This window comes from Lepeophtheirus salmonis, chromosome 1 (assembly GCF_016086655.4).
Source record: "Lepeophtheirus salmonis chromosome 1, UVic_Lsal_1.4, whole genome shotgun sequence".
Classification (NCBI taxonomy): Eukaryota; Metazoa; Arthropoda; class Copepoda; order Siphonostomatoida; family Caligidae; genus Lepeophtheirus; species Lepeophtheirus salmonis.
Window position 1 is genome coordinate 22015100 of NC_052131.2, and position 14899 is coordinate 22029998.

The 14899-nt window shown below is 34.0% G+C and overlaps 1 protein-coding gene across 1 annotated transcript; it reads right to left on the minus strand.

Annotated features, from left to right (window-relative positions):
- Positions 1-4935: 4935 nt before the first annotated feature.
- LOC121120711 (glutamate receptor ionotropic, kainate 2) lies at positions 4936-12268 on the minus strand. Its single transcript, XM_040715573.2, has 17 exons — positions 11835-12268; positions 11320-11647; positions 11198-11269; positions 10962-11132; positions 10695-10901; positions 10431-10620; positions 10219-10361; positions 9639-9752; positions 8881-9136; positions 8614-8806; positions 8426-8555; positions 8258-8357; positions 8028-8191; positions 7738-7970; positions 5428-5551; positions 5184-5359; positions 4936-5124 (listed from the first exon to the last, which is right to left on the minus strand). The coding sequence occupies exons 1-17, from the start codon at positions 12065-12067 to the stop codon at positions 5028-5030; spliced, it is 2931 nt and encodes a 976-aa protein (XP_040571507.1). The 5' UTR covers positions 12068-12268; the 3' UTR covers positions 4936-5027.
- Positions 12269-14899: the final 2631 nt, after the last annotated feature.

A 14899-nucleotide genomic window follows, 5' to 3' on the forward strand; every position in this document is an offset into this window, starting at 1 on the left:
GAGCCACTTCTGCTCAATTAACAGCTTCAAACAGACGAGTTGTTCAAATAGAGAGTAGAACTGAGCAGACGGAAAGAAATTCCTCTAACAACAGCTCTGCAAATGAACTAAAAGAGTATACATCGCAAATTTTATTGGTCGCTTTCAACATATTTTTCCCTTTCAGGTAGTAAAGGTTTAAAATATGGCGATTTTCTACCTTTGAGACCACGATATAGCCATTCAAATACAATCAATCAATTTCTCATTCCTTTATTATGACAATCAATTTAGGTTCTTTTAAATAGAATTTGCGGCACACCCCAAGAGTTAATAAGAATTATTTGTCCGTAGAAATTGAAAATAATTATTCGATAAATATAAATGTAATCCACACCTAATTTTGAGAAAATTCATTTTAGCTTGCTTTTGTTTTGACGACCAACATAATATATAAAATTACAAAACTAATGAATTTTACTTTATGTTAAGGTTAATTGCAATACAAGGTTATACCATAACGCGTGTACGACTGATGTTTGACTTCTACAATGCTTTTAGTATTGACGTCATAGTAGATGAGTGGTTGTGTGTTTTGTCAAAATCTGTTTTTCTTGTCTAGTAGTCGGTACGATGCATTCATTACATTGAAAGTTCTAGCATTTTTTACTCATAAATTATAAAAAATAATGTATGCCAGACAAAATCATTGTAAAAATATAATCTGAATCGGGTATTTACTTAATTTTTAATACGTTCATTTCAATACTGTAAAATTTAAATAATCAGAACTTAACTAATATTTATTCAAGATCTTTTTAATTTCAAGTTTGTACAATAAATAATAGGTAAAAGTTTAAGGGCTTGGTATCAAAACAAAAACTTGAAGGACACCCCCTTATAAAAAGTTATTCACTTCTATAATAAGAATATATAGCCATAGTGTAACGAACTCATCAGCAACTACAATTTTTTTATTGGCCTCAATAAATGTTTTTTTTTACAATTTATTATCATAACAAAAAAAGCAAGCTATGAGGGAATATACGGCATTTTTCAGGGAGTTAAACACTGCGTTAAGTGGAGACCTCATGTATACTTATAGAGTTGAATTAAAACGAGTTCCAAGATTCCTAATCCCATAGACGACTATACAGTATACACCAAGCTTTTCATACCCTATTAACATAAATAACAACCATATAACCAAACGTTCATTCAAATGTAACTAGTAATTTTACTTAATGACATAGATAATAGTGATGTATTAGACTTCTCTTGACGTCATCACTTGTCACCAGAGTTTATTTAAACTTTAATGTTATTTGATCTGGTACCTGGAAAACTAATAATGCTATTTATGTTACGGCAGTATTTTTTTGTAAAATATTTTTCGTTCCTTATATTACCCACATAATTCTAAACTACTAGAATATTATTCAAAGACTAATATTTGATCTAGAATTCCATATATTACTAGGGGCGTCCGCAGGTGGGGGCCCCGTATCATGAAATATTTACTTTTTTTAAATCTTTCTTTTCAAAGTGGATATGTACCAAATGACTGGAAAATCAAATGTAGTTCCCATCTTTAAAGAGAGGTCCTTTTGATCCTTATAATTAAAGAACCATATCCCTTACGGGCCATGTTGGTAAAATAATGGAGTGGATCGTTAACCGGAAGCTACAATCATTCCTTGAGATTAATAAACTTATTTATAGTAGGCAACACGGATTCCGTCCTAATATGTCGGGTGTCTCGAATCTAATTTCTTTCTGGGATGTTATCGTCAGTCGTCGTAACTGAAACTTTGACTGTGTTGTTATATAATTTGATTTCAGCAAGACCTTCGACAAAGTCCCTCATGGGGAACTTCTCTTTAAATTGTCGGACATCGGTATAAAGGGTCGGTTGTTACAGTGACTTAGTTCATGGCTAACGAATAGGATAAAGAGTGCAGTGATCAATTCCACTGTTTCGGAGCCTAGTGACGTTCCTTCATCTGTTCCACAAGGTAGTGTACTTGGATCCACGCTCTTTGACATTTACATTCACGACCAGGGCCGTACGTCAGTATTGTACTTTGTCTGTTTCAGCAGACCAAAAAAAAAAAAAAACCTTACTCAACCGTCCATCAATCATATAGGTATGTAAATATAGATGAATTAAGTCATTCTAACAACAAAAAACACAAACTGTCGATGGAAAAGTGGATCAATTTCCTCACATCAAAGAGAAAGAATACCTCGGTTCTCGGCCATGTTCAGTCTCAACATGCTGAGGAAGTCGTGAAGTGGCGAGCTTATTTGAGGTATCTTTTCCAAACTGTTGGGTTCCTCGCAAAGTAAGGATTGGCTTTTAGGGGCGATTCCGAAACAAGAGAAAAGTTGACGGAATCTAATGAAAACAATCGAGGAAACTTCTTGGAGCTTTTGTCCCTGCGTTCACACGACAATCATATTCTCAAAGATAAACTGGAGGCCGAAGTCAAAAAATTTGGTTCAGCTGGGGCAGGTTTTGCCAAATGGACTTCACCTGACATCCAAAATGAGCTGATAGAGATTATAGCATCCAAAGTGACGGAAAATATAATTGAAGATGTCAAGACTTGTGCCGGCAATGATGACTACTGGTTCTTTGTGATTGTTGATGAGACATCAGATATGTCAAACACGGAGCAGTTCAGTCTGTCACTGGGATATCTGACGAGTGAAGGCATCAAGAAAGAGAGCTTCCTCAAGTTTGTAAAAGTTACCCAGACTGACGGCAAATATTTGTTTGAGAAGCTTCACGAGCTGTCAAGGATCTCGGCCTTAACCCCGCCCGCACTGTCTCCCTGGCTGCGGACGGTGCCTCCAACATATCCGGCATCAAGAAGGGTCTTGCCACCAGGTGGAAGGAAGCAGCCCCACTGTGTGTCTACATCCACTGCTACGCCCATGTCCTCAATCTTGTAGTCAAGGATCTTCTCTCAGATATAACCCTGTTGAGAAATACAATGGGGACAGTACAAATTTTATACAACTTCATTGAAGGGTCCCCAAAGAGGTCAGCAATCTACAAGTCGGTGAAGATAACAAGTAAAGATGAGGAGCATGGCAAGGTGATGACCATGAAGAACCAGTCTGCAACCCGCTGGAGTCTCAGCTACGATGCTGTACACGCTGTATCTCTAGGGATGGTCAGAATCATGAAGACCCTCATAATAATGAGAAAAGATAAAGATACATTGTCGAGTTCAACAGCAACTTCTCTGCTCAACAGCATCTTTAGTCACGAACTTTTTTTCGGCATTGAACTGTTGAAGACACTCCTCAGACACACATTTAGCTTGTCAGATGAACTTCAAGGCAGAAAGGTTGACCTAACAAAGGCCCGGAAACACGTCAACCTAGTGATTAGGACTCTTGAAGATCTTAAGAATGAGAAAATCTTTGAATCAATCTGGAAACTTGCTGAGTTGAAGTCGTCTGAGATGAAATCAGTATTTGACCAGGAGGACTCAATTGATTTGGAATTCAAGGAGGCGAAGATTCCAAGGAGAATAAAGTGGAAAGGAACAACTGAATCCTACTTCCGTGAAACATATTTCGATGTTGCAATCAATAAGATTGTATTAGAGCTTGAGAGCAGATTTGCCACCGACGATACAAACATCACAATGGATCTCATTGCAATCGTCAATGACAGTGAAGTGGAGACCTGTGTCATTGAGCGTGTCGCCAAGCACTACAGACTTGAACTCGAGCAGCTCCAGTCAGACCATGCAATCTTCCAGCAATTCAAGGTTAATATTATAATGTTTCATTTTGCATTATATGTTTAAAATTTATGTTTCTCTAGGCAGATATTGACACAGAAGACATGGTTTCGTCACAAATTGCTGCGGAGTTAATAAGCTCGGGAGTGTTCAGCCTGATGCCGGAGCTATACAAGGTGATCGTTATCCTGGCCTCAATGCCCATCAGCAGCTGTGAGGCGGAGCTGTTATTCTCCTGTCTCAGAAGGCTCAAGAACCACATGACATTAATTGCATTAATTAATGACTTTAGCCCTCTATCGTTTACTAGTTGTACATCTCAATAATAATAAAGCAAAGTGTTTGGGGGTAGATGGCTCCGAGAGTGAAGGACTACGAGATAAAGGACGGTGAGTAGATAAACTCATCCAACTCAATAGTATAAAATATAAGATGATGACTCATTTTTAAAAACAAGTGTATGTATCTCAAATTCATATTAAAATAAAATAAAGGGGAAGTACATTATATAAAAAAAAAAATAATGAATGTTACTTTAAATAAGGTTCAGCAACGAGTGTTTGTACCTAAAGCTCAGCTAGAAAGTTCTTTTAACTATTTATTACTTTTTAAGTTATGAAAAAAGAAAAAGAAAAAAATAGCCCCCCTAAACAACAACTAAGAATTTTTTTGCATTTTACTAAAATATTTGATATTTCCAATTTTTTTTTTTCAAAAAATTGAAATATTTGATATTTAATTTAATTTTTTCAATTTTTCCCAAAAAAATTGATGTTTTGTTAATTTTAACTTTTCTTCAAAAAATTTAATTTTTAAATTTTATATTCGAACTACAATTTTTGAAGAAAAATTCGAAATCCATAGCTATTAACAAAAAACTTAGTTTTTTGGAAAAGAATTAAAATAAATTTCACTTATTTAACTTCTTGAAAATAAAAAATTCAAATATTTAATTTTCTAGTAAAAAGTAAAAATTCCTTCTTCCCCCACCGAAAAGAAGGAATTTTTTTTTTTACAACACCTCCATCCCACCCGCTGTGGACACCCTTGATTAGTATAGATGCAATGGTTCTTTAGTATGAATGTCACGCCTTGTTTGGACTGACATGAAAAGTTTAAATCAATGTTGTCTATGTTTTAGCAAAATTCCACCATTTTCAATTTGAGATTTTTAGACTAAATAAAATCCGCAAACTCTGTTTAACAAACTGTATTTATATTTTTATTCTTTACAAGAAATAATTAAGATATATACAACAAAAAAGAAGAATTCAATTGAACAGAAGCTTATTCAAATGGATTTTTAGACGCTCCTGTACTGTTAGAGGAATTTCCGTCATCATTTTGATTCTCAGAAATATTTTTTTCTTTATTTTCAACAAATCTATTGTAAAACAATTATAAAACAGTCATAACATGCACATAAGAAAATATATACTTTACTTTGTGAGTCCATAGATGGAAGAAGAATTCTCGGATTTTGCATAGTCATTCACAACTTTATTGTTTTTGATAGAGGAATGCTTTCGGAGCAGCGCACGTCCTCCACGATTTATACTTAAATCATGACTATCCGATTCTCCTACAGAGTTGACGTCCGACATAGGCTTTCTAACAGTCTATAAACAAATCACATTGATAAAGTAATATCAATGCAACATTTAATTACAAATATGATCAGTCTTACTTTAGAGGTTCCATGGCATTTAAATGCAAAACGAATTTCCTCTTTGATTTCGTTCAACCACGTAGTTCCCAAGTCATCTGCTTGCAGCTTTGCCCCATATAGCAACTCTAACAATGCAGAGAATCTGTAATAAGCATATTATAATGAATACGACTGATACGTATTTTGGGAGAGTGGAAATATTTAATCGATTAATCTAGCACTCTATTTGTTGCAAATTAAATCCACAAAAAAGAATGATCTAATCTTTTTTTTTTTTTTGATTTTTTACGAAACAAAAACTGATCGATATAATCTTTGTTTCAAACTTTGCATGAGTACTGATTATTTTCAAAGTGCCTTTAACCCATCGATCGAACTCTATTTTAGTGTCATAACTCATATATAACCAGGTCATTATCAGTACCAAGTGGTCAGGGCCGGTGGAGGGTATTGTAGGAAATACCACAGTCCTGCACGTTTATTATCTTTGCCTAAGTCCCTGTTTACGGTAAACCCGACAATACAAGTAATAGAGAGTGAAGTCTTTTTCTGTGTTACATTTAGATATGGAGAGCTTTTATATTTTGGACAAAGGGGAGGCTACCTGCAATACCTATATGTAAAATGTCAAATAATTTCCTAAACCGGTACTTAAATTACGCAACTTGATTCAGGTATGACAATAAATGTTTACCGGGTCGTATTAAGCAGCCATGATAAATTAACGATTTTTTTTAAAAATTCCCAGGAATTGATAATATCGATAATACTTAAAAGTTATCGGGAATCATCGAACATAGATATCTTAGTCAATTGGAAAGATTATTACCAAAAACATCACAGACTTGAAAGGCTGCGCTCTGGTTCGGTGGAAGTTGTTGGAATTGTTAAGTAAGTTCATTTGTAATATGAATAATCACCTGCTCACATGTGATGAAATCTATCTATGTCTATCAGAAAATTTTACAATTGCATCTTCCAAAGGAAGAAAAGTTATTCAAGCAGTTTGATTTCTTCTGGAGAAAAATAAAACTTTTTTTCTATTTCAATCATTGCAATTCCTAAGGAATTCCTTACCTCCAGGAAGCATCTAATTATTGCCACATATGAATTCTATCAAGTATTTTGATCTGAAAGAAAGTTGAGCTCCTTTCTATTACTAAAAACTATTTTGTTTTGCAAATTTTTATAATTTTTTTAAGGAGATCTTGCAGAAAAGCTTGTAAATTTTTCTAACTTTATTCAAAACCTCCTTCACATCTGTTCGAAATTCATAGAATCTCTTTTTTAATTATGTTTTCGGTCTTAATATTCAACTGTTCATTGCCATTCTCTTCTTCTTCTTCGTCTAAGTCATCTTTGGTCTTATTTTCATCATCCTTGAAAAATTCATCTTCTATATTAGAATAATATAGAAAAGTTTTGCATTTTTGTTTCTCCTTTCACTAATGATCCTGATAAGAGCAAAATGAGTTTCAAGATTCATACATTTTATGCTAATGGATTGCTCAATAAAAAAGTTTCTAACTTAAGAGTGGCACTTGGATAGAATATAACATGTCTTCTTGAACACAAATTGTAAAGTTTCACTTGAGCAATACAATTGAATAACTTGTTATCATGACCACAAATCCCACCAATTTTTTCACGAAGATATTTTCCAAGGTTTGTTATCTGGTTAAGATATGTTTCAATAACTTTTGTTTTCTTCTGAGATGTTTCATCTTCATTGATTTCATGCTTTCTCTTCACATGTTGACAAAGTCCAGTTGTATTTGAGCCTTTAGATTAGATTAGAATTTGGTCAAAATAATTGCATTTGCCCTTTTTTGTATTTTTATTTTGTGTAAAATGATCCCCAACTTTGCTGGAATGGGTATTGTATTCATTTACAAATCTGACATTTTGTTTAGAACTGAGTGCTAATGGGATGAAAAATAATAAAAACAAGATTAAACTAGTTGAGCTTAGATCTTGCCACTATGGGCATTAGATTATAATCAATTTGAAAAAACTTATTAGTTATTACAAATTCAGGTGAACTATAATTCTAGAGATTACTACTAGAGTAGATAAATTTCCCTAGAATGGTCAAAAAAATATCCGGAATCGATAAAAGAAGTTTCTCAAAATTTCCAGGAATCATCGAATCGATAATTCCCTGGAATTAACGTGCTAGCATTAAGACTCAACTTGACTGTGAGTTCGGGACGTAGACCTCCACCCGACGTGTATATGTATATGACATATATAGAGAGAGAATGAACATATTAAGATCTGACACCCATTGTGTTAACAGCCCACTACATACGTATGTCTGTATCTTACATGGCAACAATGCATCCCAATAGGGTAACCAGAAAGACTCCAGCTACATTGGGAAGACCCAATTCACTGACAGCGCCCCCACCTCCGGCGTTAGCACATGCTCCACCCCCTCTTTTTCGCTTCCACCACTTGGTTTTTCGTTTGAACAGGACGCCATCTTCTTGTAAACGGAGAATGGCACTATCTAAAAGATTTTTGTAAGGAGTTCCAGGAGCTGTGGCTATTCCATAACCCTAAATGTAAAAAGGTGTTAATATATTGTTCCTATCATTGATAATTATGTACCATACCTTGTTATCTAATAGACCACCAACTTGGGACAATGAACATTCTCTCTCAATGATGTACTCAATACTCGAACTTTCCATCATGAAAGCATATTTACCATCTCTATTAATGACAGCTTCTATTCCATCACTGTTTCCTGGCATCATCGACTCCTGTCGATGAACTCCTACATATATATTAATATATATTTAATTAAAAAGCAGAAAGAAGATGAAATTTCCCAATTACTCACCAGACATGAACTCCCACATTTTTTGATAGGTTTCAAAAGTTGAAGTTTTGAAGAAATTCTCAGTTGAGCCTCCCTCAACGACGCCATATTTGATATCCGTCTGTTGAACAATATGAATGAATATTGTATATCTATATGTGAACATAAAGTATACTTCATGATACTCACTTGCTTAGCCAAATCTTCTGCCGACTCAAATGGTTTTTCCAATGTTTCAACTGTTAAAAAGGCAGCCAGATTTGCTGTATAGGAGGAAATCATAATCAGTGCAAAGAAATACCACATTCCTGCAACAAGTCTATGAACCTTTGTTTAAAACCAAAACCAAAATACGAATCATGCAAAATAATCTGTACCTTGTAGAAGTCGCAGTTGGTGCCACATCAGATCCCTGCTGCATAAGAGATCCGATCGTAAACCAAAAACTATTCACAATATTAAATTGATTTTCTAATTCCTCAGGTTCTTCAATGCACGGGTATGGATTATTCCATTCATACGGGGAAAATCGAGCAAGGACATAGAGGACCACAGATACAAATACAAAGGCTACATATAAAATAGATAGATATTATCAAAAACTAAAGACAGGAAAAAGAAAGGACAATTAGTTAATCTATTACCAAATCCGGTATAAATCCATACTTCCAATGTGAATGGAGACAAAAATGATAATAGATCAGGAGGAGCAGGCCGTGCCTTAATGTACACAATTGAAATCCCTAAAGTCATCCATGGCATCGAAAATACAACTGCTGTGGATCGAGCTGTTGTAATAGAAAGATCAGCCACTGCAAAATCTGCACCCCCATCATCAGCACCTAATAGAACCTCTTTTATCAATCCATTCCAGTTACCGTGCTCATCTTGATTGCCATACTAGTATTATGCATATATTTATAAGTAATATGCTGAGTTATAACGAGGGTCGGTTTTAGTAGGGATACCTTGTCCTAAGACCTTCCTTTCATTGGGAATCCCGGAACAAATAGGATTTTATAAGAAAATGTAATTATGAAATATGGACACATTGATTAAAAAAGTTCATTTCTCAATATCTAAAAAAACCATTCCTTTCCAGTTACAAAATATTTTTTAAAATCAAATTATAAAAATGGAAAGAAAGAAAAGAGATCCGCACATTTCTTTTTGCAACATACCCTACCAAAGGAAAATCCGACCCTGGTCATAAAAAGGGTTTCCATCAAAGGGTACTCGTATTCTAGTCCCAAATTAATGTAAGGCTTACGAAAATGAATATTTTATAATCTTATTTAGCATATGTTTGATATGAAGATTAGATTGGATTGGAAAATAACGCCATATTGCTAAGGGTACTGGAATACAAAAGGTTGGAAATTCCTGAGTTATTGTACTTTACCTTCCCATCATCCACAAGCTTAAAAGTAATATTAAAGTCTAATATTTCAGAAATGTCTTTCATTAAATCAATAGCAAATCCCTCAAATCGATCGTTTCCTTTAAGCCTTTTCGTCTAAAAAAATTATAAAAAATTTTAGGTCAATCGATTTAATCTATTTACTTCCTAGATCAGGGATTTTACAAAAATAAATATATGTAGATACATATTTTTTATACACTTAAGGATCGTTTCCATATATTGAAGCACTGATGGACGATGGCTGATTTGCTTCTAAAATTTATGTCCTATAGTAGTATTATTCCATATATGTAAATAAGAGAAGTTTAATTGTAATCCCCCCCCACTAAACCACCTATTTCTTGAGAGGAATAATTTTACAGATCAAAATACCCTACTAATTATGTTACTATGACGTTGTCAAAAAATTAAAGTGCAATGCTAAAATAAATGGAAACTATACTTAAAGGAGAGGAGGGGTGTGCAGCAACTCATCTGTCATTTTCAAGGAAGGGTGCAACTTCGTAGATTTGGAAAATCCCTGTTGTCAAAGACTATACTGTATACATATAATAATAACCTCTAATTTAAGCATAGTATAGGGAGCATTTTCAATCAATGTCACAACAAAAGTACGATTAGCCATGATATTTGTTGGGTTAATAACCTGAACCTTCTCTTCAACTCGAGAAATATTTAGCCCATCAATTGTAGTCCATGATCCTGTGGAGAAAAATGGGAAAATAATGGAAAAGTGCGTATGAACTCATTTATTCAATGACAGTTACATACCTATGAGAGACATTCCGTTTTTTTGTAACTCAAGAATATCCAATTCTAAATGTGTTCGTTGTCCTTGCGGATTAAATTTTGTCAATCCACTTAGGCCATTAAACTTAATGATTTTCATAAAATTGGCAAAAGAATTCCCGTGCTTCCAGGGCTCATTCCTCTCACAGCTAGTTTGTGTAACTATTATATCCTTTTAGAATGAAGAGAAAAAAACATATATACAATTTCAAAGCTATATTTTGTATACTTTAATACAAATCATACTTGAGCCCTCATTAACTCACTGAGAGCAAATGCAAATAAATGAACAGCATCGTAAATGAGGGCAGTATTTGTATCTAAATACCCTTCCACTACCCCAAAGGACCTTCCTTTTGTGAATTCGGCACTAACTATACTTCGAATCACTGATTGAACTTCCGGTTTGGATGTATCAATGAGTCTTATTGTTGTGAAATTTGTTCCGCCATGCTAATAAAAGCAAATCAAACGAATCAGAGATATGGACTATCTATGAGACTTTTAGCATACCTTAAAGTCCTCAAAATCGATTGTGTGAGCATCTAGATTGGTGAGTACATAGAAATAATCATCAGACATCATTCCAATCTGTTGAGCTTGCTTTAAAACATCTGCTAAAACATTTCGACTACAGTCAACGATAATGTACTTAGCCTTCATTTTAAAAATTTCCCTTAGAACCTTCAAATCAAATGATCACATGAGCAAATCCACTTATTTAAAAAAAAATATATATATATCCGTACCTCTCTGTATCCATCTTCAGGGGTACTGACCAACTGCTTCATTACAAATTGAAAAATATCCGGACTGGCTATCTACACAAATAAGGGATAAGATTTTAATCCTTGTAGAAAAAAAAAAATACCTCAGACGTAAAGTCCAATAACTCCTTGATACGTATAATGGAATCATTGTCTTCGTATAGAATGGTGACATAATCCCATCCATATGCATTGATGATATCAATGAGTGCACGGCCAAGTGTTTTGACGTCTGGATGCAAATTAACTGTATAGTCTGGATCTCCTCCAAAGGGTACAATGTTATCTAAATTCCATCTTGTGTCCATAAAAGGTATCTCCAATGTGTCTGTAATTGATTTTATGTGGTCAGCATTGGCAGAATTTTGAGGTCCAAATATAGCAATCACTCCTTTTTCTAGTAGACTACAGGTAACTCTTTGAGCTGTGAAGCTAAAAAAGCAAAAGTACTGTTAAAAGAATATAATGGCATTCTTTTGATTCAAAATTCATTGATATTAATCCTCCCCATCTAAAGAATCAATTATTAAGTCTACCTATCAAACGTATGTACTTATTTGTGATCGTTGCACTCTAAAGGAATCTCAAAAGATGTTTACTAACAAAATGAATAAATTACCTATCATATTCAGCAATACGAACAACCTCAGCCTCAAGCATTCGATTATTAAGGAGTTGAGGCTGTTGGTTAATTCTATTGACCGCATATTCAAAGGCCAATCGATGTTTTTCATCCCCTTGTTCATCCAATAGAGCAGCTATTCGTATTTTACTTGGTAGATTTCCACGACAAGTTCCTATAGCTATGAGGAACAATACCAAAATATGATCTAAAACACTGATGATTCTCATGTCATCTGTGACTCTTTATTTCATAACAAGACTAATAATCTCACTTATAAAATAACAAGGGTGTATCTTTTACAAACTCAAAATAATAATGTACATATATTTCCTTGAATATGGGTATAAGGTATACGTATAATATACTTATATGAAAGGCTGAGCAGAGAGAAGACAGTGCTTACTTTCCTTCACCTACCTATATGAAATGTTCATGGGAGATGGGTATCATTCTCATTCGAGTAGAACATGTAAAAGATATGGGCAGACTTTCTCATTTTTAGCTTTTTTTATTTTATAAAAGTTTTGCTAATGTATGTAAATAATTACTTTTAGGTATATACATACATACATTTGCCTTATTACATCTATAAATGTATGTAAATACTACGTAGATATTTAATAATAAATAGGTATAACTCATTTTATATGCTTAAAATAAACTAGGTAGACTTTGATTAATTTACTATGGATCAAAGAATATAATTTTTGTCATAGGTGAATTGATTAGTTACTTTAACTAATTTAGATTCATTTTGCAGCAACCTACCTCGCTCAATCTCTACAAAATGTGACTTTCTTCTTTTGCAATAACATGTATTAATGACTTATAAGTTATTATTGAGGAAGCTGAACAAACAAATTATTAAAATGTTGATACTACTCAGGTATGCTTTAAAAAGTAGGGCTTACAGTGTTGATGACATGACTGAATTTATAAATATACGTATAAAATAACCGAACATATTCCTATGATATCTTTTTGGACCTCCAGAGTCATTAAGAGGCTGTTTTTGACTGAAATAAAACCTCTTTTCCCTTCTCTCTTTGTAGCTTTATGTCTCTCATCTATTCTCTTTTCCTCCTGCATCTTTCTACATCCTTATCTCCGTCTTTTTTCTTCTACGTTCATTCCTTGTTTCTATTCCCCTCAATTCATCTATTTAAATACTATTAGTATTTAATAAAGGACTCTTGGGAAAGAGCAGTTAAGGGAAAAATAAGCAATTCAATCAAATACAAGGAAAACTATGTTCCTAACACCGACCACCGACCTCTATAATAACTTGATTGTACAACTTATGTAATGAAAATGAGAACCATTTTATGTATTCCTAAGTTATTCATAGCTGTGCTTTAAAGTGAAATTGCAAATCATGTCTTCCGTTGCGTTTGGGTGCAAGAACAAATGTGTTGCTAAGAGTGAATTTTTATTTCATCGATTTCTGAAGGATTCAGAGAGGTGCCGGCAATGGGTAAGGAACCTCAAGTTGAAGAACTCTACTCCAAAGGAGCATTCAAGGATTTCTCCCCCAACATTTTGATCCTGAGTGTTCTAATAGAACTTTGGATTTTATAAGGTTAAGAGAAAACGCGGTGCCTTCGATATTCAAAGCATTTCAGGCTCATCTTGAAGAAGATGTAGCTAGAACCAATTTGAAATCCAAGTCCCCATGAAGAGACATTCCTCATCCCCCAAAGTAGTGAAAACGGCTCCTGAGCCAGCGCTAGATATTAGGTTCCTGTAAGCTCAGAATAATGTAGAGTTGTATCATCCCTGCTATCTTTCATCAACTCAAAACATCAAGAAGAAACTCGAATGGCAAGGAGATATGATTTCCTACCTTTAATCGAGATCACAAAAGTCCAAATAAAAAAAAAGGTAAGGTAAAAAGTTATCAACCTAAGTTGACTTAGTAAATAAATTGAAGTCCAAGAGATGGATGTCAGAAGAGACGACATCTATTCTTGAAACAATATCGGACGTAACTAAAAATCTTTTGAATAGGAGACAACTCAGAAATAATAGAAAGGGAGTCGTAGCAGCAACCCTCATGACTTTCGAACTTTTGCTTTGATATTTTCATTTTACTCCACTAAAGCCTATAATTATGTAAGGAAGACATTCGACTTTTACTTGCCAAGTCTCAGTACAATTAGATACTGGTATTTTAATGTAGATAGTGAGTCGGGATTTACTCAATCTTCTTTAGATATCCTACAATCTAAGGCTAATAAAGCCCGTAAATCTGAAGAAGAAATTCTTGTTAATTTGACCTTAGATAACATGTCAATATTTAAAAAAAAATGCAATGGAATGGGAAAGGCTTTAATGAATATGTCAACATAAGGCTTAGCGAGGAAGACATTTGTGAAACTGTGCCGGCAACTGAGGTTCTTGTATTAATAGTTATTTCTTTAAACTCGATTTGGAAAGTGCCAGTGGCTCCTTTTTTTATTCATAGTTTGACTGGATCTAAAAAAGATAATCTTGTAAAATAATGTCTTAGAAGACTCCATTCTATTAATATAAAAGTGATTTTGTTAACTTTTGATGGGCCTAGTAGTCACCAAGCAATGTTGAAAGAATTGGAAGGTAATTTGGAGCCAGGAAAGAGATTTCAGACCTATTTATTTCACCCCAGTGATAGTCGCCAAAAATATTTATGGTACTAGGCACATGCCATTGTATAAAGTTAGTTGGGAATACATTTGCATCTCTCAAACTTTTGGGGATAAAGAGGGTAGAAGAGTTAAATGGAAGTACATACAATAATTGGAAAAACTTCAAACGTCAGAAGGACTACTAGCTGCAAATAAACTAAGGAAAAATCACCTTAACTTCTTTTAGACGAAAATGAAGTATGTGAAAAATGTTAAAAAAATTTAAAAGAAAAAATGGTTATTAATTAATTTGTAATTTGGCAGGTAAGCTTGGCTACTAAACTCATTAGTTCATCTGTAGCAGATGGGATCAAGTTCAGTAATAATGATCTTCAATTACCGGAGTTGAGAAACTCTGAAGGAACAGTCAATTTTCTTAAAAGATTTGATAGACTT

Coding starts and splice junctions, on each gene's coding strand:
- LOC121120711 (XM_040715573.2), bottom strand. CDS start 12,067: ATGAGAATCATCAGTGTTTTAGATCATATTTTGGTATTGTTCCTCATA. Junction 10,902..10,961: donor TCGATTTTGAGGACTTTAAG/GTATGCTAAAAG, acceptor TGCTTTTATTAG/CATGGCGGAACAAATTTCAC. Junction 10,362..10,430: donor AAACGGAATGTCTCTCATAG/GTATGTAACTGT, acceptor TTTTCTCCACAG/GATCATGGACTACAATTGAT.